The 25,965-nt window shown below is 41.2% G+C and overlaps 2 protein-coding genes across 5 annotated transcripts in view; one reads left to right on the top strand and one right to left on the bottom strand.

The window, feature by feature from the left end:
- GABPA (GA binding protein transcription factor subunit alpha) overlaps nucleotides 1–21,484 on the bottom strand; it is a 27,999-nt gene extending 6,515 nt beyond the window's left edge. Inside the window, exons 1-9 of the mRNA XM_065676746.1 lie at nucleotides 20,997–21,484; nucleotides 17,609–17,709; nucleotides 15,850–15,994; nucleotides 14,267–14,351; nucleotides 12,138–12,383; nucleotides 5,312–5,506; nucleotides 3,669–3,725; nucleotides 2,213–2,353; nucleotides 445–637 (exon numbers count right to left, since the gene is read on the bottom strand). Of these exons, the coding sequence (XP_065532818.1) occupies nucleotides 445–637; nucleotides 2,213–2,353; nucleotides 3,669–3,725; nucleotides 5,312–5,506; nucleotides 12,138–12,383; nucleotides 14,267–14,351; nucleotides 15,850–15,994; nucleotides 17,609–17,685 (1,139 nt within the window). The 5' untranslated portion in view covers nucleotides 17,686–17,709; nucleotides 20,997–21,484. The remainder of the gene's footprint in view (nucleotides 1–444; nucleotides 638–2,212; nucleotides 2,354–3,668; nucleotides 3,726–5,311; nucleotides 5,507–12,137; nucleotides 12,384–14,266; nucleotides 14,352–15,849; nucleotides 15,995–17,608; nucleotides 17,710–20,996) is intronic.
- On the top strand, nucleotides 21,151–25,965 carry ATP5PF (ATP synthase peripheral stalk subunit F6). 4 transcript variants are annotated; one of them, XM_065676750.1, is made up of 4 exons: nucleotides 21,151–21,315; nucleotides 22,037–22,225; nucleotides 23,545–23,669; nucleotides 25,842–25,965. In XM_065676750.1, exons 2-4 carry the CDS (start codon nucleotides 22,056–22,058, stop codon nucleotides 25,868–25,870), a joined length of 324 nt encoding a protein of 107 aa, XP_065532822.1. In that variant the 5' UTR covers nucleotides 21,151–21,315; nucleotides 22,037–22,055; the 3' UTR covers nucleotides 25,871–25,965. The 4 variants fall into 4 exon arrangements, with proteins under 4 accessions (XP_065532822.1, XP_065532823.1, XP_065532821.1 ...); XM_065676751.1 differs by lacking the exon at nucleotides 21,151–21,315 and adding an exon at nucleotides 21,322–21,421; XM_065676749.1 differs by lacking the exon at nucleotides 21,151–21,315 and adding an exon at nucleotides 21,515–21,600.

Genomic DNA, 25,965 nt, shown 5'->3' with positions numbered 1-25,965 from the left:
GATTTTTTTTTTAAACAGTGCTAGATAAGTATACTTCCTTTAAAAAAAATAACGTAGCCGAATGTGAAAATGCTGAACAGTAAATCTTAGATCTCAGACTAACTTAACTCATATAAAAAGAGTTCCTAAAACTGCTTAAGTAATTTGCAGGATTAGGCAATACATATCTTTCTTCAAAAATAAGTCAGTAATTCTGAGTATTCACATATCTTCCTTCTTTAAGGAAAAAAACTAAACCAAAACCCAACAGAAAAAGCCAACAACTGGAACAAATACCTCACCCCTAAGACTAGTACAATTTGATGGGAAGGAGTAGCTTCAGAGGATCTGAGAGGATCTGTTTATGCCTTTATTACAAAAGCTGCAAGTCTTGCATTATGATAGTTAAAATGGCAAAGTGGAAGCAGACCACTTCATACCTGAGCAGTTCCTAAAGTTTCTTACCTCAAAGCTCGACTAAGCTTCTCATAGTTCATAGTGGGCTTGTTTTTGCGCTGTCCCCATTTTTGTGCAACCAGTTCCGGCTGATTCAGTTTAAACTCTCCTTCATCACCAACCCAAGAAATACAGTCCCGAGCATCTTTGTCAGTGAGAAGTTCTAACAAAAACTGCCACAACTGGATCTGGCCATTGTTTCCTGTTGAAATGGGAATAACAAGATCTATTATAATTAGTCCTTTTTGTAGTCCCTTCATATCTAAAATTTTCAATCAACATATTAAAACAGACCAGCATAGACTATATGATGGAAAAAATACTTGCACTTAGTTAATTTCTTCTAATTACTCTCTTGTAAAAATTTTCTTATGAAATAATCAGAATTAATCTATTAAAAAGAAACTGAGGAATACAGAAAAAAAAATACATAAAGATTTCTCACAAATCTGCTCCTAGGACTTCAGGAAAAAAACACCATTATGTAACACTATACACAGTCATTTAAACATATATCTGCCCCTAAAACAAACCAGATGTAGAGCTGCTTGTACCTCTTCAGGCACTCACATACACATACAAAATAGAAGTTGCTTTTTGAAAAATAGTTTAGTCTCCAATCTCCCCACTGATGTCAGCTGATAAAATCTTGGCCTAAGAATCCTAAATGACATCAGAACAGGCTTTTATGGAGAGTTTAAAGCAAATAAAAATTTGAGGGCAAGGAGAGGATTTAACAGAAGAATTCAGAACAGTGGAGAGAACCAAAGCAAAATTGTCCATAGGAAGGCCATGAAGATGCTCAGGGAGCTGGAGCACCTTTCCTATGAAGACAGGCTGAGAGAGCTGGGCTTGTGAAGCCTGGAGAAGAGAAGACTCAGGAGAGATGTTAGAGCAGCTTCCAGGGCCTAAAGGGAGCTGGAGAGGGACATTTTAAAAGGGCATGTAGTGATAGCACAAGGTTAAACTGAAAGACAGGAGATTTAGATGATAGAGATATTAAAAAGAAGCTCTCTACTATGAGGGTGGTGAGGCACTGGCACAGGTTGCCCAGAGATGTTGTGGCTGTCCTATCCCTGGCAGTGTTCAAGGCCAGGTTGGATGAGACTTTGAGCAACCTGGTCTAGTGGAAGGTGTCCATGCCCATGGCAGGGGGATTGGAAACACATGATCTTTAATGTTCCTTCCAACCTATTCTGTGATTCTATGAAAAATCACAGCAAGAAAAAATAAGATAAAGAAACTGAGTTATCAATAATCAAAGAGAAATATGTACGAATAACAGTAATTCCAAAAATAAACTGCAGATTCAGTGTGTAGTTTTCCTGAAGGTGCATTCATTTAACAAAACAAGAAATCTGAGACTTGTTAAATTCTAAAGTCACCAAAGGAGCGGTGTGGAAACAAGTATAGGCTAGGACTCAACAACATGTAGCTTATTTTCTCCCCTTTCTGCAAATGGAAAGTGGAAAGAAGTTAAGAGCTTGCATAAATGCTATGCAGTGGTTTGAGAGGACAGTTAAGTTATAGAAACAATCTTAAGCATTTTATTTGCTGCAGGACTGAAAAGCTGCAGCACCACACAGTGCCTCCATGAGGTAACCAACCTGACAGGCCTGCAAGTGCTGGTGATATATTCTGTAGTACCAGGCCTCTTCATACCACATGGACTTCTACAAACATCACATTTAGAATGACAAAGATGTGTTCCACAAAACTGTAATTCAAATTAATGAGTGTCTACTGCACTTGCATTTAAAAATAATGGAGACAATACCTGTTCTGTTCCCAGGGGAACTTCTGTCTTCCCCAGAGATCCTTGGAGCTCTCTGTACTTTAGCTGCCTTTGCACTGCTGTTTATTACTTTAATGGTGGTTGGGGTAGCAGGCTGTACAGATGCTGGAATAATCTGCACAGCTGTAAAGCAGAGAACATTGCAGAACATCAACTGTAAATTGTTGGCACAGAAACAGACATGCATTATTTATTATCTGCATTATCATATCATCTAGGAACTAGCTTTTTCCTTTGCTAAAAAGATACACTGTATAAGTCACACTGCTAAGAATAATTTACAGACTTTTTACCTCTTACAGTGGAAATAGTTGTTTTAGACTCATAGTAGAGATGCCACAATACAGATGAAACATCAGCTTTAATTTACTATCATATGTGTTATATGCTTCCATAAAAAATCCCCAACAAAACAGACCCTCTCATGCCTTTGTTTTCATCTTTATGTTGTTCCCTGTACGATCTGCCCTAATGCATTTTTCTCAGTGGTCGCTGTACAGCCCTACATACCTGCTGTTTCAAATAGTAATTACACAGCCTTCTACTGCAATGGTATAAGAAGATGCAAATGCTCCACTGTAGGTGGCTTTAACTAGACACAAACCCAGGATGTAATGCATGGTCTATTTAAGCTGCTTAGAAGTATGCTGAAGATTGATTCACTTCAATAACTGATGACACTGCTTCAGCTGGAAGAATGAGTGTCAGATAACAGCAAAGTTACTTTAATATATTTTTTCTAATATTGGTTTCTAAGCAAGTCCTCTTTTCCACATCTCCTTTCAGTTTTTAGAGACACTTTCTTTTGAGATCATAATATTTTAATATATCCATTCATTAATCCAATATATCATAGAATCACAGAATAGTTAGGGTTGGAAAAGACCTTAAGATCACCTAGGTTGGAACTAGAGGGAGGATTCCAACCCTCCTGCCATAGGCAGGGACACCACACACTAGACCATGTCACCCAAAACTCTGTCCACCCTGGCCTTGAACACTGACAGGTATGGAGCATTCATCACTTCTTTGGGCAATCTGGTCCAGTGCCCCACCACCCTCACAGTAAAGAAGTTCCTTATATCTAAGCCAAACTTCCCCTGTTTAAGTTTGAACCTGTAAGCATGTAATATAAAATATAACCTAAAAAACCAGAACTACTCAAGACCTCAAATATATATCCTAGAGAGTTTATTTCAAGAGAGTGGAAAACTGACCATCCAAAAGTAAAAGCTGAAAACTCTCATAGTTCAGGTCATATACCACCTTTCTGACAGTAACAAGATATTGAGAAACCCAACATTTTGCTCCCCTCTCTCTCTCTTTTTTAAGATTAAGAGAGTGATTTTTTAAATGTTGCACTATTATAGTGCTGAACCAAAGTGCTAAACCTACAAACAGTTAATTGTGCAAATTAACTGCTAACACAAGTACTTACGCTGATCAATAGTAACAGTTGCTATTTCTCCGGAGTGTTCTTGGCTAGCCAACACATCTGCAAATTAAGAAAAAAAACCAAGTTTTTATTTAACCACAAACTGCAAATCACCTGAAGATCAAGAACTTTCAGATTTCATATCAGAAAAATTCAAAATTTGGTATCAGTTTTAAAGAGACACGCATAGCTCATAGTCTTACGAGTAGAGACATTTAATGTCTGCCATTCAATTTTTACAAATAAGGATGTACACGGTGAATTTCAAGGTACTTATGCATTCTCCATTGCCTAAAAGCCTTAGCTAATTCATGCAAATGAAGATGAAAATAGTTTTTAGTCTGCCAAGTTACATTCAAGTATGATAAACCTGAAATGAACATATGTATTATTGCAGTATGAATATAAACACATCACTTTATCAGTTGTGTACTAAGGATTTCATTGCCTACGCTTAATAATCTTCACTTCTATATGACACAGAGATGTACATAAAATAACTCACAATCAATATTTAATTATAAAACTATAAAATTTGGGAGATGCACAAACTAAGAATCTTTATTAAAAACAAAGGAGGAATTACCAGTCATTATTTCCCACTAGTTATGAAGTTTAATAAAAGACAGGCAAAAAGTGTTTAGTATGTAGACATGTTTCATAACAGCAGACACTTTCAATAATACCTCCTGTCATCCTGTATTGATACCCTCATATTTACTGCCAATATTAGAATCATAGAACAGTTAGCAATGGAAAGGACCTTACGATAAACAAGTTCCAATCCCCCTGCCATGGGCAGGGACACCTCACACTAAACCATGCCACCCAGGGCTCTGTTCAGCCTGGCCTTGAACACTGCCAGGGATGGAGCACTCACAGCTTCCCTGAGCAACCCATTCCAGTGCCTCACCACCCTCACAGTAAAGAACTTCTTTATATCCAATCTAAACTTCCTCTGTTTAAGTTCCAACCCATTACCCCTTGTCCTATCACTACAGTCCCTAATGAATAGTCCCTCCCCAGCATCCCTATAGGCCCCCTTCAGGTACTGGAAGGCTGCTATGAGGTCTCCATGCAGCCTTCTCTTCTCCAGGCTGAACAGCCCCATCTTTCTCAGCCTGTCTTCATACAGGAGGTGCTCCAGCCCCCTTATCATCCTCATGGCCCTCCTCTGGACTTGTTCCAGCAGTTCCATGTCCTTTTTATGTTGAGGACACCAGAACTGCACACAATACTCCAGGTGAGGTCTCATGAGAGCAGAGTAGAGGGGCAGGATCACCTCTTTCGACCTGCTGGTCACGCTCCTTTTGATGCAGCCCAGGATACAGTTGGCTTTCTGGGCTGCAAGCGCACACCGAAGCCGGCTCATGTTCATTTTCTCATCGACCAACACCCCCAAGTCCTCTACAGGGCTGCGCTGAATCTTTTCTTTGCCCAACCTGTAGCTGTGCTTGGGATTGCTCCGACCCAGCTGTAGGACCTTGAACCTGGCATAGTTAAACTTCATAAGGTTGGCATCAGCCCATATTAAGTAGAGGAAAAACAACTGCTCACAATTGTTTTCATCTTGAAAGAAAGAAAGGAAGAAAAGAAAAAAGGAAGAGGGAAATAAGTAAAATCAGTTACAGAAAAATCTCCCATACACTTTCGAAGAAGCTCCAAATGGCTCCACAGGATCTCTCCTCGCGGGACACGCTGGAAGAAGTCTTCCTGACTGAGGCTGCAGAGCTCCCGCCCAGGAATGCTGAGTGCATTGAGGTCAATGTCAGTCATACTGAACTCCTTCATCACCCACACCACCCAGTGGAGCACCTGGTCTGTTGACCACTGCACAGGGTCTGGAAAAAGAGAGAAAAAATTGCAAGTAATATTATACATTGCAAGATTCCTCATCAACTGCATAATAACTTCTATAAAGTAAATACAGAACATCAAGAAGCACAATGTCATGGTTTAAGCCCAGCCAGTAACTCAGAACCACGCAGCTGCTTGCTCACTCCCCCCTGCTCCCAGAGGAGAATCAAAAGAATTTAAATCCCACGGGTTGAAATAAGAGCAGTCCAGTAACTAAGGTATAACACAAACCCACTACTGGTACCACCAATAATAATAATGATAAGGGAAATAACAAGGGGAAAGAATATAAAACTAAAAGGGGAAAAGAAAAAAAAAAAAAACAATAAACACAAGTGATGCACAATACAATTGCTCACCACCTGCCAACTGATACCCAGCCTGACCCGAGCAGCGATCTGGGCCTTCCAGGTAACTCCCCCCAGTTTATATACTGGGCATGATGTGCTGCGGTATGGAATACCCCTTTGGCTAGTTTGGGTCAGGTGTCCTGTCTCTGCTTTGTCTCAGCTTCTTATGACCCTCCTCACTGGAAGGGAATGAGACTGAAGAGTCATTGATTGGAGTAAGCATTACTTAGCAACAGCTGAAAACACTGGTGTGCTATCAATACTGTTCCCAGTTGGCACTCAATGTGATCCCACAGGTTAAAACCATTGGGCGGCCCATGATATGCACCTCCTATATCTTCTCTCGGGCAACAGAGTACCTTCTGTTAATATTTGAGATGCAGGTTGGTACAGATGGGGAGCTGGACAGATCATCTCTCAATTGTCTGAATTCTTAGGTCAGGAGTTTTCCCACAGCTGAAATGATGGAAGGGTTGAACTCTCGGAGTTGACAACTCACTTCATCCACTGTTGCTGGTGCTGCCTCACTCCAGGTCATTGATGTCAATAAGTGGGCATATGATGATGGTACACTCTGTAAGTTTCCACCACATGGGTCGTGTACATTCAACTTCATGTGGATCTACAGGTGCATTCCCAGCATCCGGCCTACAATAGATCATCTCTAGAATGGCTGATTTCCTCCAAGGACTGGATGCCTTTCTCTGTTGTGGTCCACTTGGCTGAGTGACACATATCATCCTTGTAGGTAAACCTTTCCTTCACAGCTGCCAAGAGCTGCCTCCAGAGTCTGAGTGCTTTTTTCTCTTCTGCAATTGCTTTGTCAATTCCCCCTTCCCTAGCAAGTGACCCCAGGTGCTTGGCTTCCCTACCTTCTAGTTCATGACCGTTGGCCCCATTGTCCCAGCACTGGAGCAACCAGGCGATGATGTGCTCACCTGGAAGATGGATGAAATCTTTTTGTATATTCCACAGCTCGGTCGAGGTCTGGGATTGAGAAGTTACCTCTTCCTCTTAACTCCTGTAGTAATAACTCCTGTTCAGATGGGGAAAATCTCTTGGTGGTCCTTGTAGATCGTCATTTAACTTTAGACAAGACCTGAGCCTGACTCTCCTTAACTTTTGAGATTGGATGAAATAGAGTGTTCTCAAGGTGGTATGGCCGTGGGTAAAACACATTCCCTAAAATGCACCAGCCTCTGGGAAAATCGAATGGTACAATGAGCTGTTAAAAACTACACTGAGAGCAATGGTTGGTGGGACTTTCAAACACTGGGATACACATTTAGCAAAAGCCACCTGGCTGGTCAACACCAGAGGATCTGCCAACAGGGCTGGCCCAGCCCAGTCAGAACTTTGACATACGTAGAGGGGGACAAAGTTCCTGCGGTGCACATAAAGAATTTGCTGGGGAAGACAGTCTGGGTTATTCCTGCTTCAGGTAAAGGCAAACACACTCGTGGGATTGCTTTCGCTCAGGGAGCCTGACATCATAGACTGAATTAATTCAGAAAATTTTATAGGGATAGTCCATGGACTAAGGAATGGTATCTCTCTCTTTGTGCGTGTATATATACACATACATGAGAGACAAAAAGTGATGGTATATTGAAAAATATGGATCAGAGCATGACATGAATGGTATGGAATAAGGAGTGGATACTGTCCGGGGTTCAGCTGTAGCAGTCATTTTTATTCTTTCCTAGTAGCTAGTGCAGTGCAGTGTTTTTGACTTTAGCCTAAGAACAATGCTGATAAGACGCCAATGTTCTTAGCTGTTGCTAAGTAATGCTTACTAAGATCAAGGACTTTTCAGTCTCTCATGCTCTGCCAGTGAGGAGGGGCACAAGAAGCCAGGAGAAAGCAGAGATACAGGACACCCAACCAAAACTAACCAAAAGGGTATTCAGTACCACAGCACGTCATGCCAGTACATAAATTGGGGGAAGTTAAGGAGAAGCCGGGATAGCTGCTCAGGTCAGGCTGGGTATCAGTTGGTGGATAGCGAGTGATTGTATTGTGCATCACTGTCGTGGTTTAAACAAAGTCAGCCATAAATCACGCAGTCGCTCTCTCACTCCCCCCCTTCTTGCCCTCCCCCTACTCCCAGAGGGACGAAGAGGAGAATCGAAAAGAATGCAACTCCCACGGGTTGAGATAAGAACGGTTCAGTAACTAAGGTATAACACAAATCACTACTGCTACCACAAATAATAATAATGCTAATGGAAATAACAAGGGAACAGAATACAACACCTCACCACCCGCCGACCGTAACTCCCCCCACCCTGACAGAGCACCAACCGATACCTTGTCCAACCCCGCACTCCACTAGCCCTTCCAGGTAACTCTCCGTTACATCCTGGGCATGACGTGCTGTGGTATGGAATACCTCTTTGGCTAGCTTGGGTCAGGTGTCCTGTCTCTGCTTCCTCCCAGCCTCCCCTCGTCCCTGGCAGAGCATGAGACTCACAAAGTCCTTAGTAAGACTAAACATTACTTAGCAACAACTAAAAACATTGGTGCTATCAGCTCTGTTCCCAGGCTGAAAGTCAAAACACAGAGCTGCACCAGCTACTAAGAAGGAGAAAAATCCCACTGCAGAATCCAGGACAATCACTTGTGTTTATTGTTTTATTTTCCTTTTCCCCTTCTAGTGTTATATTCTCTCCCCTTGTTATTTCCCCTTATTACTGATGGTAGATGCAGTGGTTTTGTGTTATACCTTAGCCACTGGACTGTTCTTATCTCAGCCTGTGTGAGTTACATTCTTTCAATTCTTCCATCATTTGATGGGGGAAGGAGACTGAGAGAGCAGCTGCATGGTTCTGAGCTACCAGCTGGGCTTAAACCATGACACATAATTACCAATCAAATCTGACTGGATGGAAAGTTGACTGCTCTTAAAACAACTTTATCTCAACAAAAAGGAGACTGGAGGGTGGCCTTTAGTTTAGATAAACAGCTATCAACAGTTGAGTGAATCAGCTGGTGGTGTTAATGTCTCCACCAGTCAGATAGAGAATTAATATGTGGCTCAGCCCAAAATAAAGTACATGAACTAGACAAGAAGGAAAGGAGATTTGAAGAGACCAATGGGCTTGAGCTGGTTTTAACCCATGTATTCCTTCCTAGCGGCTAGGGACACACATCACGGTGGCGATTGCATTATAGAGACAAGTAATGGGAATCACACTGATACTATGATTGAACAATATATTGCAATTGCTGTATTTTAATAACTAATTTACGCTTGTAGTATGTTTTAGTGTAATTTATATCACTTTGAAGAGTCAGAAATCTCATACAACATCAACCTTTTCTGAGTAAATTTGGTATTAAGCATTATGCCCTCCAAAACATGCACAGCATTTAAATTCTGTTGCCAAACACAGTACAGATTGTGTACAGTCTGTACAGACAACTCACACAGCAGAGGAGCATACAGAAATGGTAATAAATAATCAACTCAAGATATGTGCAATACATGATTTGTTGACTCAAGACTTTTTATGTTAAAATGTCTGCTGTATCAAGCAGAATTAGTATGAACAACCTTGAAAGAAGATGGGTAAGTCCAAACATCATCATCAGAACTTTGGTAATGTTTTAATATATTGCATACAACAAGAGTATGAACTGGAGATAGAAACTAAAGTAGAGATATTTATTTTAACTGTTTCAAGGATAAAAACCAGAAGCAGAACAATTATGTATTTTTAAATTATGAGATGCCAAACAGATGTCACCTTGACAAGTTTTTATGTTAAGAATTAAAAAAAGCAAAGTTTTCTCAGTCTATAAACATTACCTAGGAGCTACAAATTGCATTTTGTTTAATAAAAGAGAGTAACATCACATCATTTTTCACTGTTGCTACCTAAATCCATGCAATGGGAAAAGCCACAACAAAAGGGCTTTGGTCTTCAAAATTTCATCAGCAGTGAATTTTCATCAGAAAGCTGCTAATTTGTTCTTATTGACATAACCTGCAAGGTAATGTAAACCATTATTTTCTCTAACCAGTTCCATGGTTTCCAAAGCTTTCTGCTGTTTCTTTTTCTGGCTTTATTTCTCATGTGAATTAGTGTTTTCCTTCTTAGGGACCTCTGCAGTGGTACCAAATTTTGGGATTCTATTAGCAGAAACAGCTTTAACAGCTAAAAATCTGTGATCTTTAGTAAAACTAACTGAAACACAACACAAAGGGAAAGCCCAACATTTTCAAGACCTGCTAAATGCTAATTTTCTATTTGCAGCAAAACAGAGAAACCTGTGAGGATGCAAGGATGAAGTGAGGATGCAAGGATGAAGATACTGAACCCATGCCCTTGTGGATGATGATTATTTACTGACTGGACTTGACTTCTAATTTCAACATAACCTGTCTTTTGGAAAGATTCAAGGAATAATTTCATATCGATAATATCAGAGAATTTCACAGAACCAAGCCTCACAAATCTTTGAAGCAAACTGTCCTCTTTTTCTGTGTTTTAAGATGTGTAAGTGTTGGGAGAGAGGGAAGGCTTTTTGAGGGGACTATATAAGAACCTTAAGAATATTCAATCACAGAATCAACTAGGTTGGAAAAGACCTTTAAGATAATCAGCTTCAACCTCTATCTCATAACTGCCAAGCCCACCACTAAACTATGTCACTAAGGGCCTTATCTACACATTTTTTCAACACTTCCAGGGACAGTTATTCCACCACTTCCCTGAGCAGCCTGTTTCTATGCCTGATCACTCCCTTGGTGAAGAAATTCTTCCCAATATCAAATCTAAACTCCCCCTGGCACAGCTCGAGGCTGTTACCTCTTGTAACATTCTTTATTCATTTTACATTCTTTATTCTCAGAAACTTTCAACTGTACCATAATGTAAAACATAGAGGTGTCTTATTTCAACTCAAGGCCCTGCAACATCAACTCAGATAACATTCAAAGTTTTATTCTTGGAAGACAATTTAGCACATTTTTCTGGTATCTCGAGAATACTTATTAATAGAGATCTCTTCCATCATGAACTAGGATGATTTTCCTGGAAAAATCTGTACTCCCATGACACAAAAAACATTAAACTTTTAAAGTCACAGTTGTGGGTTGTCACAGTTGTTCTTAAAGCAGCATTATTAAAGTTTATTAACATCATTCAACATAATAGTAACATAGGTTTAAGTAATGCTCTTGTTATATTAATGGGAGAGGATAATGAAAGGTATTAGTCTGCTCCTGATAACACCTCACCTTCCTCCTGCCTCCCCCAAACCATTCTGCAATAAGCCCCTGATTATCCACAGATATAGCATGATGAAAGCTATTTTGGAAGTGCTTGCTGCCAACAACAACAACCACCAAAAGGCATGAAAAAGCCATTGGTTTAGTTATCAAAAAATACATTTAAGATACTGACAAGCTACACATCTTGCAAAGACCTGTGACTTCCCTGGAATTCTTAAACACTTCCAAGTATCCCACTTGCTAGATACATTCCAGTTTTGCAGGTCTGCTTAGATACTACAGCTTTTTGTGGTGAACATGCCTTGACAGTACATTTCTGCATGTCAGAACAAGCAACTCAGCTAGGTAATCTCTTGAATGTGGTGCAGGTCTAAAACTCAGTTTCAGTTCAGTCCTAAACAGGCATTCACAAATGCTTCTTCTAAGCTAACATTAAATTGGCAGCCTGCTGCATAAAAATACTAATTCCAAAGAGATGATAGCCTACCAGGATACTTATATTCAGTTCTGAAACACCTTTTTCCAGTATGCAGAAGTATGGCTTTCCATGCAACATCTGATTTAACACCATACTCTGCACTTTACAATCTATGAACAACTTGTTCCAGTGCTTTTAAAGTCAAACCCCACCAAGTACTGAGTCTACTTCAAATTCAGACACATGAGAAAAAGAGCTTTATCACTAACGTACATAATTTTAAGGAGGTGAGGAAGAAGAAAACTGCTTTCTAAAAACTGCAATGACAAGAAGCTTGTAGAGCATAAAGCACTATTTCAACAGAAATATCACAAGCATTGATTCTCTTTAGTCCCTTCTTATGCAGGTATTTTGATTCATACCCCTATCATAAGAAACTTCTGAGGTATTGGAGCATTCTAATTATATCACCAAAATTAGTTATCATTTATGAAAACAAATAAAAAAACCCACCCCAAAACAAAACCCCAAACAATCCCCCAGATGAACAAAAGAACCCTTTTAAACAGCCCCCTTTTAAACACACACACAGAGTCATGTATTATTACCGTAGGGTATTCCAAGGCGCTCCTGCTCCTTGCGGTAGCCTTCCAATGCTGCAGCCCATCGTGTTACTTGTTCAGAGGTTTCATCTGAAATTGTTGTAATATGTTTTGTTCCATCCAAGGTTATCACTTGAGCTTCCTCAACAAGGTGAGCTTCAGCCTCTCCATGATGCGCATCTGGATCAATCACTACCTCCACAGTCTCCACGGGCTTTACAATTTCAAGGATGTTTAATTTGGGCTCTAACCCTAGGTATAGAAAGAACAAACACAAAACTTAAAAGACAGCAAAGCAAATATAATTAAAAAGTTGTTTTAAAGCTTTCTGATTAACAGGTGTTAGCACACTTCAGAAAGAAACATGACACAAAAGCACCACCAATTTTCTGCAAGTGTCCTAAATTAGAATGACATATTCTATTATACAGTATATACTTCAGTAAATACAATACAAAACTGCCCCTTTATAATACAAAGAATAAAAAATTGTTCATTTTCCCTCCCCCAGTAATTAGAGCTTCCTGATCTGTTTAGGTGATCCATTTCACAAATCTTGAACAGAATGTTCAGCATATGGCATAAAGAACAAGTATTTTGACCTGTAAGAAATATACTGAACCAAAGAGGGGGGGTAGGAAAGCAAACCCAAAAAAATCCAGAACAAGCATCCACCTCTTTCCCCCAGCCAAGAGGCATTTCTTTCTGCCTTTATAATATTTCCCTGCTATCTCTGTAATCTACACACAGGAGTTAGTATCTTCTTTCAGTATTATGCAAGAGGCAATATGTTCAACAGCTAGTTAAAAGAAAACTAGAAAGTTCTTCATGTTTTAAGATATCTTTGTATGAAATGCTATAAAAGAACTACAATGGACTATACTTCAGTAGGTGTTTATTCCTTTGAATTTACAGGTAGCTAATAAAAATTTTATAAGTCGCTTAAGAGCCAAGTGTCACGGCCTGAATAACAATGTGGAAGATCAACTTGAACTTATACACAAGTATTTAATACTCGAATGTTTCTTTTAAGGGGATGGGGATGAAAGAAACTCCTGAGCTACATGGTCATGAACCTCAGTTTTACATTCAAAAAGAAAGAAAAACAAACCAAACCTCAGGAAGGAAATGGAAGATAATAGTGAAGATATTTATCAGCTGCATCCTTTTGAAACTGGAAGGCTGTGCACTGCATGCTACAAGTTACTGGGCATGAATTAAGAACATTCTTGTTCCCTGAAGGGTACTTCTACTCTGTATCTAAAACCAGAAAGGTAGTCCAATCCCCATTACACATGGGGAACTGCGGATTCAACCTAGCACTAGTCACCTGACACTCAGCATTAAATACAAATCAGTTTTACTTAATACTGTTAATACAAACCAGAAAGGCTTCCTTCTAATTACACTGAAGCCACAAGAAAACAGAATGTGCACCCCAAATTTTGCTGATCTACTTTGATGACCTAACTGAAAACAGCGATTAAAATACAAACTACTTCAGTAGGAACTTGTCACTGTTTGTTTGACAATACAGCAACAAACATCTGTAGCTCCTCCCAGAGCACAACATGAATGTTGCCTTCAGTGAGTGGTGGCACAATGGTTTACTCTTGACTTCTCATCCGAAGAAAAAACAGATAATAGAGATCCGAGCCTTTCAAACAGATTTTGAATTAACTACATATACTCTCATAATCTAATAATTCACAAAGCACACAAGCTCACCTCACAAAGATGAAGCTGTCACCTATCTAGAAATAAAAAATCTTTTGCCTGCTTAGATACTCGTCCTGGTATGAGTAACTACTGACTTAACAAAAGCCTCATACTGTAGCCGTCACTACTTGGCCCAGGTTTGCATGTGTTTGGGGGGCAGGGGCTGTTGGGTTTTTGGATTTTTTAACTTAGAAATTGATATAATATTACTATAAAAAAACATTTAAAATAGCATCAATCTATGACATTTATTTTAATTACTACTACTTATAACCATAGCACACAATGGAAGAGACTTTCTGAAGCTATGTGACCATTCAGTGATATTCTCAATTTTACAGTAGGGCATTCGGTTTACTCACAAGTATTCCTACAACATTAATTTGTCTGTACAACAGACAAACATAACCGCTTACCTTGCCTAGATATTACTTGCACGCTGAGTTGCACTGTTCCATCTGTTTTTACTCCTTGATCAAAAAGACTTCGGTCTGGGTCCAGCTTGATGAAAGCAAAATAAACATTACAAATATGTATTAGTCTCACAGTTACAAGGAACTTATTCTCCTTTAAATTTCAAAAACACTTAGTGCCTGCAGCAAATTTTCTGAAGAAGCATGCACATATTTTTAGCCCTACGCAGACAAAGAATTTGACTGGAATTTGAAACTCGCCACTCTGTTCTGTTTAAAGTAGTTTCACTTACAGGGACATTTAACCTAAAAAAAGGCAATGCAATACCTGGAAGTACCTTCACTTTGTGAAAAGTATCCACAGTTCCCACTGCCAGTTTTTAACACTTTCATAAATATTCTTGTCTTTAAAGCAGTATTCCCCCTGTTTTCTGGAGAAGCCACAGATGTCTGATTATAACTACAAATAGAACATCCAGGTACACATGATGCAAAACGGTTATACTGTCTAACATGTGGTGATGCCTGTAAACATAGGGGGGCATTTCTTGAGTAATATTTTGCTACCTATGCACCTGAAGAGTATAAAAACCTTCTTGCTTCATGCAGATTCAAAACAAGATTAGACTTGCAGAAGTTCAGGCAGCAACAAATTACGTGGGTGCCCTGGGTTCAGTTGTAATAGTTATTTTTCTCCTTCTCAGTAGCTGGTGCAATGCAGTGGTTTCAACTTTAGTTTGAGAACAATGTTGATAACACACTGATGGTTTTGGTTGTGTTTAAGTAATGTTTACCCTGATCAAGGACTTTTCAGTCTCACGCTCTGCCAGTGAGGAGGGGCATGGGAAGCCAGGAGGAAGCAGACAGGACACCTGACCCAAACTAGCCAAAGGGGTATTCCATACCTCAGCAAGTCATGCCCAGTTATATGGGCTGGGGGAGGAGTTACCCAGAAGGCCCAGATCGCTGCTCTGCTTGGTCTGAGTATCGGTCAGCAGGTGGTGAGCAATTGAATTGTGCCGCACTTGTGTTTATTGTTTTCTTTTCCTTTTCCCTTTTTAATTTTATATTCTCTCCCCTTATTTTACCCCAATCATTATTATTATTGGTGGTAGCAGTAGCAGTTTGTGTTATACCTTAGTTACTGGACTGCTCTTATCCCAACCCATGCTATTTACATTCTTTCGATTCTTCTCCCCATCCCTCCAGGAGCAGATGGGAGGCAAAAAGGTTGGGGAGTGAGTGGGTGGCTACATGGTTCAGAGTTACCGGCTGGCCTTAAATCCTGACAGTGAGCTACCTCAAGAAAAGACAGTACTGTTGTTGCCCTCTTTCTTCTTTCACCTGCAAGGTGGAATTTTTTCCTTTTTTACCCCCACGCCAGGAACCCCAGAAGTATTTTCATTTTATTCACACTGAATTAGTATGTACATATTAAATGGTTTGATGATAACAAACCTAACATAAGCTCTTAATTGTAATTATTATATCAAATAAAGCATGAATTCCTTTAACAACAGAAGGGATAAAGTATGCAAAATGCTTCTCCATTAAGAGGTTAAGTCTTCCATAGCCTTTCAGTTTACCTGGATATCTTGCAAGCAAATTTCATGTGTATCCAAGGAACACTGCAGTCTGGGTTCCAGCAACTTCCTAAGATTTCCAATTGGCTCATTGATGTCAACTGCTTGACTCACAAATTCTGCGGTGGTAAAGGTTTGCTCAACGATGCTTAAATACCAAATTAATATAACAAATAATTACTTACATGTTAATACAGTGGTATAGGAAAGCTTTATAAAAGTTAGACGTGAACAACAGAAAAGGTAACACTGGCTCTGAAATCTTAATACCATGCAGAAAAACTCTTAGCTTGAGTAGAGCATGAATTACTAAGTTTGGTCCCATTGATTTTACAGTCATGCAACTTTCCTTTTACACCGTTGCCATTAAAAAGTTAGGTTAAATACCGAGATTGTTTTCAGATCACCATTTTCAAGAGATTGCCACAATCACTATATTAACTTGCACGTAAACTGATTTTATTTGATTTGCCTATACCACACTTACAAGCTATTAAAGTTAAAAACAAAGAAACTTAAAAGATATGCGGGAAAAGGAAGAAAAAACATCCACTCTCATACAGAGTAATTGCCTATACCTTTTCATCAGCCAGCACAAGGATTAAGCTTAATGCATACAAGAGACAACCAGAAATAACAGCAGCAACATGGAGCCTTGAATGAAACATTAGTCATGTGCCATGGTTGTCCTGCACTTAAAATAATGACAGCATTGGCATAGGCATTCAGAAACATCAGTGTTATAAGACTTGCGTCTTAACCTTAGACATGTTGCTGGTCTTTCCAGATTTACACAGAAGAACATCAGAATGTATACACAAATACTCAGTTCATAAGTACTAAAAATTTACAAGGAACTCAGAGTAAGAACTATGTGCTTTGAATCAATTCTCCAAACCAGATTCTTAAGAAGCAGGTGATGTGCCAGCCTCAGCTATTTCTAACCAACACATTAACTGCCTCTCTGTGTTTTGAAAAACAGTTGTAAAAATTATGAGGAGCATTAGGAAGAAAGAAAAAAAAAAAAAACACCAAAAAAACCCCAAGAACAAGGCTGAGGTAATTAAGTCGAAGGATATCCAACTTCAGAATCTGTTTCAAGGGCCCTAACAACAATATAGTAAACAGATACAGAATGTAATTTCTGCTCTGTTAAAAACGAATGACTCTGTGTAACAGTAAAGTAATGGACTGAGAGGTTCATCTCAATTACAGAAGGATACACTGAAGTTGGAAGGTTTGCAGCATGTACATGTAGACATATTCCTACACACATGAAAACAGGGGAAGAGAACTACTAAGAATGTAGCAAGAGATAAACAAAACAGTTTGGGATTTAAGCAATTAAGACTGAAGAACACTGACAGTATTCTACTGGTTTCCAACAGTGGCTACAGCTCCACTTCAAGAAAACCACCATTGGATAAGAAACAGAATAACTGAAGTGTGCACAAGCAAAATTAAGAACTCTCAATCCAGCAAGAAAGTTGAAAAACTGTAGAAACAATCAATAGCAGGGTTACAGAGATCATACTGAGCCAGACACTTCTGCCAGTTTAAAGTTACTTCTTTTGCCTAGCTAGAAAACACTTGTACTTATTTCATAACCATGGCCATCTCTGAAGCATTACACAATACCCAATAATAAATCTGCATAACCAGACTTAAGTGTGTGTAGCCACAAATCTGAAACCAATTAAAGAAAACAAATAATCGAATCAATTGCAGCCTAAGGACCCCCGAAAGCAAACACAGTACCTACCTTTCTTCAGTGCATTCCTGTTTTTCAGTTCCATCGATTTCTATTTCTATCAGCTCCTCTGCTTCTCTCTTAGTCATGGCTAAAATGTCTTAAGAACAGAGCTGTGAACAGAAAAGAATTTTTTTGGTAAGTCATAGACCAACAAAACTAGATGATAAGTTGTGTCCTATCAAACATTTTTTAAACTAAACACTAAAAATAAATATGCAGTGTCAATGAGAATGTTCTCATTGACACTGCAGATTTTCATGCCCTGTAAAATACTGGAGTATGTTGGAACATAAGGGGGAAAGAAAGAATTACAGCATTTGGTCTGTAAAGACACACTTTGTATATTATTATGTTTCACTAACCATCTCATACATCATAAGTATGAAATACGTATGACAAAAAACTCATCCAAGTTATATTGAAAGTTCACAATAAAATAACACCACCAACTCACAGGAAAAGGAGTAGGACATAGGAGAACAGAGTAAAAAAAAAAAAAAACACAAAACCAAAAAACCCCATGACAGCAGAAAAAACAAAACATGTTACTATTTAAATACCCACAAAAGATTACCAAGATTTCCATCCTGGAATCATTCCTTCCCAGGGACTACTCTATTCCAAACCTGACTGCTCATAAGAGAATTTATTAAAGACAAGTTAGTAAAGGAATCTGAAAACTTCTAAAAAGGAACAGTGATCAACTACGTTATACCACTGTTACATAACAGGTTTAAAGAAATCCAAACCACCCATTATTTCCTTCAAAAACTATTATGTAAAATCAATTTCAAATAAATCAAGTGCCACCATGTGATATCAAGTTATAAGAAGCTACCACGGCTGGAAAGAAGGTAAACAGCACTTCATTAGCATCTTACCACTAGAAGCAGAACCCGAATTTGTTCTGCTCACAGATCTGACTCTGAAAATCCCCTAGCTGCTGGGTAGGGCCCACTGAACTGACATGGTGGCGTACACTGAAGAGGGCCCTGGGAGTCCAATTCACAGATCACTTAATCTTAAATCATCTTCATGATAAATGGGGAAGAATGAAACACCACTTCTAAAGAATGCAGACAAGCTTAATTAAACAACTGAAACAACTGACACTTGCATGGCTACAAGTGATCTGGTTGACTGTTAAAAGATTTCAGCAAAGTCAGTTAATGAAAACTCCCAAAGAATCTAACTGGTATCATAGAAAAGGAGAGAAATTCATTCCTGTATTACCAATCAACTTAAAACCCCAAAACAAGAGTTAGCATTTTTCTTGTGATGGAGTTTACCAGTAAGGTCACAAAAGGTTTTAAGCTAGGATTTCTGTTCACAAGTTATTTATTGAGAAAACTGTGCAGACCTGCCAAAAGATCATCTGCAGGTCTCATCTTTTTGAATCTTTGAATGATTTCTGGCAGAAAATTTTCAATATTGGTAAATACAAAGCAATGCACAGTGAGTAAATATTATAACAGCATAGTAACTGTACTGAATTAGGTAAGATATTATGAAGTCCCTATTAACTGTACTTCAAATTGGCAGCTAGACTAATAACTTCACTCACTCTTCAAAGGCAGCTTGTAGCTGCATCTCACAGGCTCTACTATACATCTCTGGTTACCATGCAGAGGTAGGAGAGGGGAGCACAGGCACACACAGCAGGTACACAAAGAGGGAGAAAGATGGTTCCACTGAGCACAGATGTGAGAAAGGGCGATGATGAGGGGAATCAGCTTAACCACTATGAAAACATGTAAAGTCATTAACAGTTCAGAGAAACCTAATGGGGAAAATTAGTCAGTCTTTCTCATGCTAGAACAGACAGATTCCTAATGATATAAATAATTTCACACAAAGTGTCGAAATTTGTTGCTACAGGATGATGCAGAGATTGGAAGAGTACATAGGTTCAAATGGGACTAAACTTCCTAAGCCTTCCCTGAAGGCTACTAAGAGACAAGCAAATTCAAACAGCTCAGCTTGCTAGGAGACTCAATATGGTAGCAATATTACAACAGCAGCATTTGTTTGGAGGAACATAGAAAATTTGTGTTTGATTTGTGGAAGGTTCAGCCTACTCATCTCTGGTTTTATTTTTCCTTCAACCTAAAAAGCCCCAAGACTCACCTGCTATCCAAGAAGGTATCTGACCATAACGCCTGACACAGACCTCCATTAACATAAAAGAAGGCAGCTGACAACAGAGCATTGTTGGTTTTTTTTTGTTTGTTTGTTTTTTGTTTGTTTGTTTTTTTTTTTTTATCCCTGCATGACAGCCCACTGCTACTCCAGCATCTTTTACTGTTTGGCTTTTGCACTCATTGGGCAGAAGGCCCAATGTTCTGTTGAGAACTATCTTTTCCCTAGAAGACAAGGAATTAAGCAAGTGACACACCCATGATAATAAGGGCACAAACTCTGCTAGCACAATTAGTGCTTGCTATCTTACCAAGTATCTGTGAAGTGGGGGATAACTACTGGAGCCCACCTGCATTATCATGTTACACTGAAGCCAAATCACTGGGGATATTTGTGCCTCTGAGAAACTTTGGTGTTCACGCAGGATTTGGTACTATCAATCCCTATCATTAATAGAACTGTAACACCAACATAAAACAGGTAACACAGCAGACAACCTATCTTTTACAGATCGATCAGATTTTGCAAGTTACCAGCCGATTTGGATTTCAGAGAGTGGGCCACTAAACGGGATGGAGTCATACAAAGTTTCATGTGTTCTGCTTCCTTACCCTCAGTCAGGCGCTAAAAAATAAACCTGATCTAGGAGACGCGGTTGTGCAGCCCGTACCTGCCCGAACCCCAAGAAACGAACTATTCAAGCTGCCAAACACCCTTTTAGGTTTCCACCCCAAGTAAGTTTCACAAACTGAGCCAAGTTTCACGCCCCGGAGAGACCAACGGGCCTCGCTCCGGGCTGCCCGAGCTGGGACCCGAGCGGGAGGGCTGCACCCTCCTCCCGCGGGGCGACACCGCCGCGACGCCCGACGAGGGGCCCCTCTCCGAGCCCCGCCGCCGCCTCCATTTTCCTCTCGCGGGACCCGACCGGCGGCGCCGAGGCCCCTCGGGACAGGGCACCTCAGAGCCGCCACCACGGGCCCTCCAGCGGGCTGACGGGGGCAGGCGGCGCCGCATCCAGACCAGCACATTCCAGCCTCCGGGAAAGGCCGCTCCTCCAAGCGGACCCCGGTTCTCCCACCACCACCACCACCACCACCCCCCCGCCCGCTTCCTCCCTCCCCCTCCTCTCGCAGCGCCTCGTCGTTGTTTGAACCCGAAACGGAAATGAGACTCGCGGCGCCGGGGAGAAACGGAAACAAAACAGGGGCCGTGCCGCCAGGCCAGGCCAGGCCGCGCCGCGGCTCACTCACTCACTCACCCGCCGCCGCTGTCCGGTCGCCGAGCGGCGCGGAGCGGCCACACCACAGCTCCCGCCGGCCGCGGCTCTCGCGGCTCCTGCGGGTCCCGCCGCCGCCGCCGCCCTGAGGGGGCCGTCGCGCGCTCGGGATTGGGCAGCGCGGGCCCGAGCGGGGAGGGCGCGCGCCGACACCGCCACCCCCCGCGCGGGAGAGGGAACTACAGCTCCCGTCGGCCCCCGCGCGCCGCCAGTCCGCGCGCGGGCGCGGGGCTGCTGGTGGCTGTTAGCTCGAACCGCTTCTCCTCACCCGGAAGCGCATCGCCGGCTTCCGACGGTAACGGTGCGTATGGGGGAGGGGGTCCGTGCTCACTCGCCCCGTACTCCGGCTGGCCGCGAGCGGGACCGCCCGGCGGGGTGCGCGCCTGCCCCTTCTGCCCGAGTACCCGGTGCGCAAGGGCGCGGGGCACGGCGGTGTGGCGGCCGGCTGGGCCGGCTTCCCGGCGTGCAGTGCGCGGGGAGGCGGGGCGGCGGTAGCTGTGGTAGCTGTGGTGACTCCTGTCCCAAGGTGACTGGGCTGGGCCGGTGCGCTGCCGCCGAGCGCCGAACCCTTCGCCCCGCCGTGCCGGTGGGTGTTTGGGGGGTGGCTCCTCGTCCGCCGCCGTTGCCTTGTGCTTGGGGCATTCGTGCCTGGGCGTAACGGCGATTCCCGGCCCCGTGGCCGGCTGGGGGCTCCCGGGGCGGGTGGTCCAGAGATCCCCACGCGGGGAGCCGTGGGGCCGCGGCCGCTGCTGGGTTGGGGCTGGGCTGAAGTTATTACTTTTCCTTTGAGCGAGGCGAAAACTGCCATGCTCTGTTTGTCTCGGTGGCCGTGCGAGCAAAGCGATCGTGATCCGTGCTCCTCGGGTTCAGCGGCTGCTCGAGTTTCCTCCACAGATTGCTGCCTGCTTTAAGTGTTCGTTATGGTTTAAAGCTCATCTCTGAACTAAATATGTTTTTTTTTTTTTTTGCACATTGTGGAAAGAGCTAATTCTGTGTTCCTGTTTTGGGTTTCTCATTTTTAGCTGAAACACTGGTGTCATCATGATTTTGAACCAGATTTTGCGACTCTCATCCATTTTTCGTTCTGCTGTCTCTACTCACTTGCGCAGAAACATAGGGCTTTCTGCTGTCGCCTTCAATAAGGCAAAAGAGCTTGATCCAGTTCAGAAGCTCTTCTTGGACAAGATCAGAGAATACAACACAAAGAGCAAGTAAGCAGAGGAAATTATTTTGAGGCTGATGGCAAGAGGGGGCATAACGTTTCTGATAAATGCTGAAATGTGCTAGGTTTGTGGGTTAGTCTGTAAATGCTCAAGGTGTTCTTTCCTGAAACACTTGATGGTAATGTCACAAGTAAGAAGGCTTGTTCTTGCTTACCCTAACAGACAATGTCCATTTTTTCCCCCCATTAGGAAAAAAAAAAAGGTAAACCTGATGTCAGTCTTCATGGGGAGTTAGGGCATTCAGTACACGCTACATGAACGTACCAGTATGTTAATTGTTACCCATATATGTGCTCTGTATATAGGAAAAAAATAAGAACACCCCCCCCCCTCCCCCCACCCCCCCCTTTTTTTTTTTTTGGTCGGGGTGAAGCAGCTGTTCTTCAGTCCTGTTTCCAGAAGCAGAATGCAAATAGTCTCCAAAAGCAGTTGAGAATTAATGGAACTGTGAGGCTGATTCATTAAACATCTCAAGTTAATAAACGGTTAATTCAAATGGAATCTTAGATTCTTGTAATGCTTGAATGAACTACTTAATAGGAAATTAAAGCTCTAGCAATTCTGTGTAATTTATTTTTGGGAAGGAAGTCAGTCATTTCTTCATTCTAGCAATTCTGTGTGATACATTTTTGGAAAGGAAAGCAGCCATTTCTTAGTTCTGTTGTTTCTTAGCTCTATTTGTTTCCATACCTATAAACTAGCCTGCTTATGAGGGTGTATTTTTGGTGTCTTTACCAATCACAAGTGTGATGGCTTAGCTGAGCACTGGTAATCTAAAGAGTTCCTATTTTAATTGTTTTACCTTTGTATCCCAAGAAATTCCTGTCTGACTCTACATGAATGCAAGGTGCCTTGTCTCTTGGGTCTTTGCTTGTTTAGTACTCAACACATGTTCTCTGCAAGAACAGTTAAGCTTTACTAGCCAAGATCACTAATTCAGAAATAGCAGAGGTACAGATCACAAGGAAGTCCCACCTGGAACAACTGAAACTAAGAATTCTGAAAGCCTGGATACTCCGTGTAGCTTCATGTTTCAAAAGGCTACCTCAGTCACTTGGATTTTCATCACTGATAGTAGAAAGCCTGTACTGTACTCCAAGAACCTTGTTCATGTGGAAGACCAAAGGTGTCTCATATCTTGACTTTTGGAAATACTTTAGATGGCTTGCTTTAGTTGGTTGTCAGAAAGGTTCTGAATTCATAAATGGCGATGAAAATGTAGAGCTTCCACATGAAACTTCAGGACTGAAGTGTTAATCAGAACTTTCAATGGTTGGTTTGGTTTTTGTTTTTTGTTTCTTTTGTAGGCAAGCTGGAGGGCCTGTTGATGCAGGCCCTGAATTTCAGAAGGAAATGAATGAATCCCTTGCTAGACTTCAACGGGCATATGGTGGGGGAGATCTAACCAAGTTTCCAGAATTTAAATTTGAGGGTGAGTTAACAATCTAACTTTATTTCTAATTACAAGTAAGGGCATGTTCACTGACTGTTTTTCTTAAGTAATTCCCATTTAGTCTTCATTTGGTCTGTTTGTTTCATGTAAGATGCCCTTGGTCAATCTCCTTAACTTTTGCAGACTTCACATCTGATTCCATCTGGCTCCTTTTTTTTGATTACTTGTCTTTTCCAGTAGAGGTGTGGACTTACTTATCCTGATGCTTAAAAAAAACTTACAGACAGATCAGGCTATCTTAAATTACCCTGAAGAAATATCCCATGTCCTGTTGTTTTGGGGCTTTTTGGTGTGGCTTTTTGTTTGTTTCTTCTTCTCATCCTTCCAAAGATGTCATCAAACTAATTTCAAAACTAGTTTTCCATGTCATCCAGAGTGCAAAACTAGTTTTCCATGTCATCCAGAGTGCAATCTGTAGATTTTGTAAGCTCGTCCGTAAAGGCAGTGATTTCAGAAAATGAACCCCTGAACTTTGCTACTTATGACTACTCCTGTGACTAAATTACATTAAACCTTTTTCTTCAGTTATTTGGGTATGGCTTCTGCTTAACTGCCCTAAGTTTGTGTTAGCATGTTTCCATGTTACCCCAATTAATTATGACAAGAAGAATGCTTGTGACAATTGTTTATCAAGAATATAGAGAAACTGCACAGACTCTGTCTGCCTCAGGACATAAAGGCAACTACATTTCTGTAGTTCTTTTTTCTTTACTTGCTTATGTAGGTACAGCTGAGTCTTCATTGTTCACAGACGGTTTTAGCTTACCCCACAAAACCTGGCTTTAGCTGTCTTTCTAGTAAGCTGTAAGTAGCTGGGATTCAGCAATGTTCTGAATATGCCAGTGTATTTGGTTTATGTGGCAAGGTTTTGGGTCTGCAGGGTGACCTCTCTCAGGAGGTGTGTGTCCACACATTGCACATGGCCAGTTTCATTTAGCTTCAAAATGGACCCACTGCGATTTGCAGCTGAGCTAGTCAGTGATGCTAGTGCCAGCTCTGTGACAACAGAGTATTTAAGGTGCCTTTATTTGTAACCCTCCTGGAGAGGGAGGTAGGGGAAAGAGCAAGAGAGCACAAGGATGGGTGTATACCTTGCAGCTAGCCAAGGCCAAGCCACCATAGGCAGACTAACTGGAAACTGATACAGAATAGGAGGACATCTAAAAATACTTTGTGTTTCTGTGGTATTTCAGTTAGATTAAAAAAGGATTTGGTGTCAAATTGTTACTGGTGCAAATAAAACAGAGCATCTGTAAAGCAGGATCTATGGCATTTATTTTCCTAAGTTTTAGGGATGCAGTTTCTTTATATTCAGCTTTATTTTTGTGTACTGTGTGAAACAATACATTAGTATTTATTTGTAAGTAAACAAAATTTTTGCGACCATAGGAACAGCACAAAGGAGAGGGGAGATTGTGCTTTTACCACTGTTGCCTATCCTTAACTGAATTCCAACAAGTTTTCAAAATGAAGTGCTTAATGGGTAGAAACATAATTTTTTGTCTTAGTCAAGATTACTCTAAGATGAGCCTTAACTCTCAGACTCCTTGTAGCAAGGAGAGCAGGTGTTAATAGCCCATCTGTCAAAAGCCCTAGCCCTTCTGAGTTTGTATCTTTGACATCAAAAACTTCTTCATCAGTGTTTGCATGTGGAGAGTATCTTTTGGTGAGTGGAACTGGAATTGTGTGCTCCATTCTGTTAATCAGCTGTAAGACACTAATCAAGGAAAAACAGCAGCTTGGTTACTTGTTCTTACACCAGAGCTATACTGGAAATATTAGTGTCAAGTGCAATAAGTTCTGGTTGATGACTTCATCTTCTCTGTGCCTTCTCCCCTTCCCCAGGTGATGCTAAAGCTGTTTAGGCAGAAATGTTAGTAAGGTGTGTGTCTGTCTTAAACTTTATGCGTAACTCCTTTGAGATGGAAATGACCTGTTGCCAGCATCGTTTATTCTTTAGTGCTGCCCACATCCAATGATACCCTGATACAAATTAAGTGGTGGTGTACAAGACAAGACTGCAGTGTACAAGAGCTTGCTTTAGCTTGCCATCTTAATGTTTAGCTTTCTTTAAATAACAAATGAATTGTGTTATTCAAGGCTGGACTGAAAAGAGGCTAATATGACTTCTCTCTCCCTTTCCTCCTCTAGAGCCCAACTTTGAGGATACTCCAAAGTGATATCTGCAGGTTGCACGCCAAACAGCAGCATACATCAGTGGAGTTGCTGAACATGGCACCAGTTGTAACTTAATAAATGCAGTGTTGCAGTTCAA

The sequence above is a fragment of the Lathamus discolor genome, chromosome 4 (assembly GCF_037157495.1).
Source record: "Lathamus discolor isolate bLatDis1 chromosome 4, bLatDis1.hap1, whole genome shotgun sequence".
In the NCBI taxonomy this organism is placed as follows: Eukaryota; Metazoa; Chordata; class Aves; order Psittaciformes; family Psittacidae; genus Lathamus; species Lathamus discolor.
The sequence above is the reverse complement of the archived record's forward strand: the minus strand, read 5'-3'. Positions and strand labels throughout refer to the sequence as shown.

Bases quoted from the DNA above. Each gene is read 5' to 3' on its own strand.
- ATP5PF (XM_065676750.1), top strand. From the start codon at position 22,056: ATGATTTTGAACCAGATTTTGCGACTCTCATCCATTTTTCGTTCTGCT. The intron at 22,226-23,544 runs GTAAGCAGAGGA...TTTCTTTTGTAG, and splicing joins GAATACAACACAAAGAGCAA to GCAAGCTGGAGGGCCTGTTG. The intron at 23,670-25,841 runs GTGAGTTAACAA...TTCCTCCTCTAG, and splicing joins TCCAGAATTTAAATTTGAGG to AGCCCAACTTTGAGGATACT.